Source organism: Octodon degus, unplaced genomic scaffold (assembly GCF_000260255.1).
Source record: "Octodon degus isolate 3935 unplaced genomic scaffold, OctDeg1.0 scaffold00037, whole genome shotgun sequence".
NCBI classification, from domain to species: Eukaryota; Metazoa; Chordata; class Mammalia; order Rodentia; family Octodontidae; genus Octodon; species Octodon degus.
Window position 1 is genome coordinate 9140314 of NW_004524613.1, and position 1322 is coordinate 9141635.

A 1322-nucleotide genomic window follows, 5' to 3' on the forward strand; every position below is an offset into this window, starting at 1 on the left:
GGAACCAGGGATTGAACTCAGGCCCTTGTGCTTGCCAGGGAAGTGCTTATTCCACTGAGCCATCTCCGCGGCCCCTCCCTTTCTTTTTTGTACCAAGAAATGAACTCAGGGCACTGTGCCACTGAGCTACACCCCCGGCCCTGTAGTCTGTCTTATCTTGCAATCTAAGGTAAATCTGTGTTTTCTGTAACTTAACTTTTGTCTTTTCTCTTTTCAGGTGCTGTTTGGATAGTACTTTAGTGGCACAATGTACTCGGAGTGGAGATCACTGCATTTGGTGATTCAGAATGATCAAGGCCATACCAGTGTGCTGCATAGCTATCCAGAGAGTGTTGGGCGAGAAGTAGCAAATGCAGTGGTCCGTCCTCTTGGGCAGGCGTTAGGTACCACTTCAGTGGCTGGTAATGAGAGTTTGTTAAAAACTGACAAAGAAGTAAGTGTTTTTTAATTTACTTTCTTATGTAAAAATACAAATTTGTTATTGATGAGATATTTAATGTTGCCTTCTTAATTGATTTCAACTATTGTAGTGTAATTTCTCAGTTTTTATCTCATTTGGCTTCAGATCTGGGCCTTAGAGTTTGTGGAGTTTGTTAGGGTATTATCTTTTTGCTCGTGGGACTTCTTATTAGCCATGCCTAGTTCTCTACTTGAGCTAAATGCCCTGAACAAAGATCTGTCTAAAATCTTTCTGGGGACCCTTGGGGCCCACTGAGACAGCTATTGAGACTGGGCATGGTGGTGAGTGCCTATAATCCCAGCACTTGGGAGGCGGAAAACAAAAGGATCACTGCGAGTCCAGTCTGTGTGGTGAGACCCTGTAGACCATGTACTAAATACATCCCCTCGTCCCCCCCAAAAAAAATTTTTCTTCTGAACTGTAGGCTATCTTCTGATTCCATATAGGGGTGTGTTTGGAAGCCTTCATTCCTGCTCCTAGATAGCCCCTACCAGAAGCACATCTTATGTCAAGTTTTAAGGCTACACAAGCACTGAACTTGAGCTTTCCCATTTCTGTCCCTCCCTGCCCTTGCCTGGCTTCCAAATTGAAGGGTACCACAGAGCATGTAGGCCCTTTTGGTTGTAAGTCTAGATGATTGGAATTGGGGTTGTAGTTGCTGTTTGTAAAGAAAAGGAGCTCTTGAAATAGCTCACTTTGGAGGTGGTCCTCTTCGTTGGGTTCAGGAGGTTTAGGAGCTTCAGCTGGGCCAAAGTACTTAAATTTGCTAAGCTTGGGGCTGGTGAGATGGCTCAGTGGTCTAAAGCACCTACTTAGAACAAGCTTAGCAAAAAAAGCACAGGGACCATGGTTCAATCCCCCA

General features: G+C 44.6%; 1 protein-coding gene across 1 annotated transcript in view; it reads left to right on the top strand.

Moving 5' to 3' along the window:
- The window catches only part of Ralgapb (Ral GTPase activating protein non-catalytic beta subunit), a 153112-nt gene that overhangs the window by 20640 nt on the left and 131150 nt on the right, over positions 1-1322 (top strand). The window contains exon 2 of the mRNA XM_012514666.2: positions 218-433. Within this exon, the coding sequence (XP_012370120.1) occupies positions 248-433 (186 nt within the window). The 5' untranslated portion in view covers positions 218-247. The remainder of the gene's footprint in view (positions 1-217; positions 434-1322) is intronic.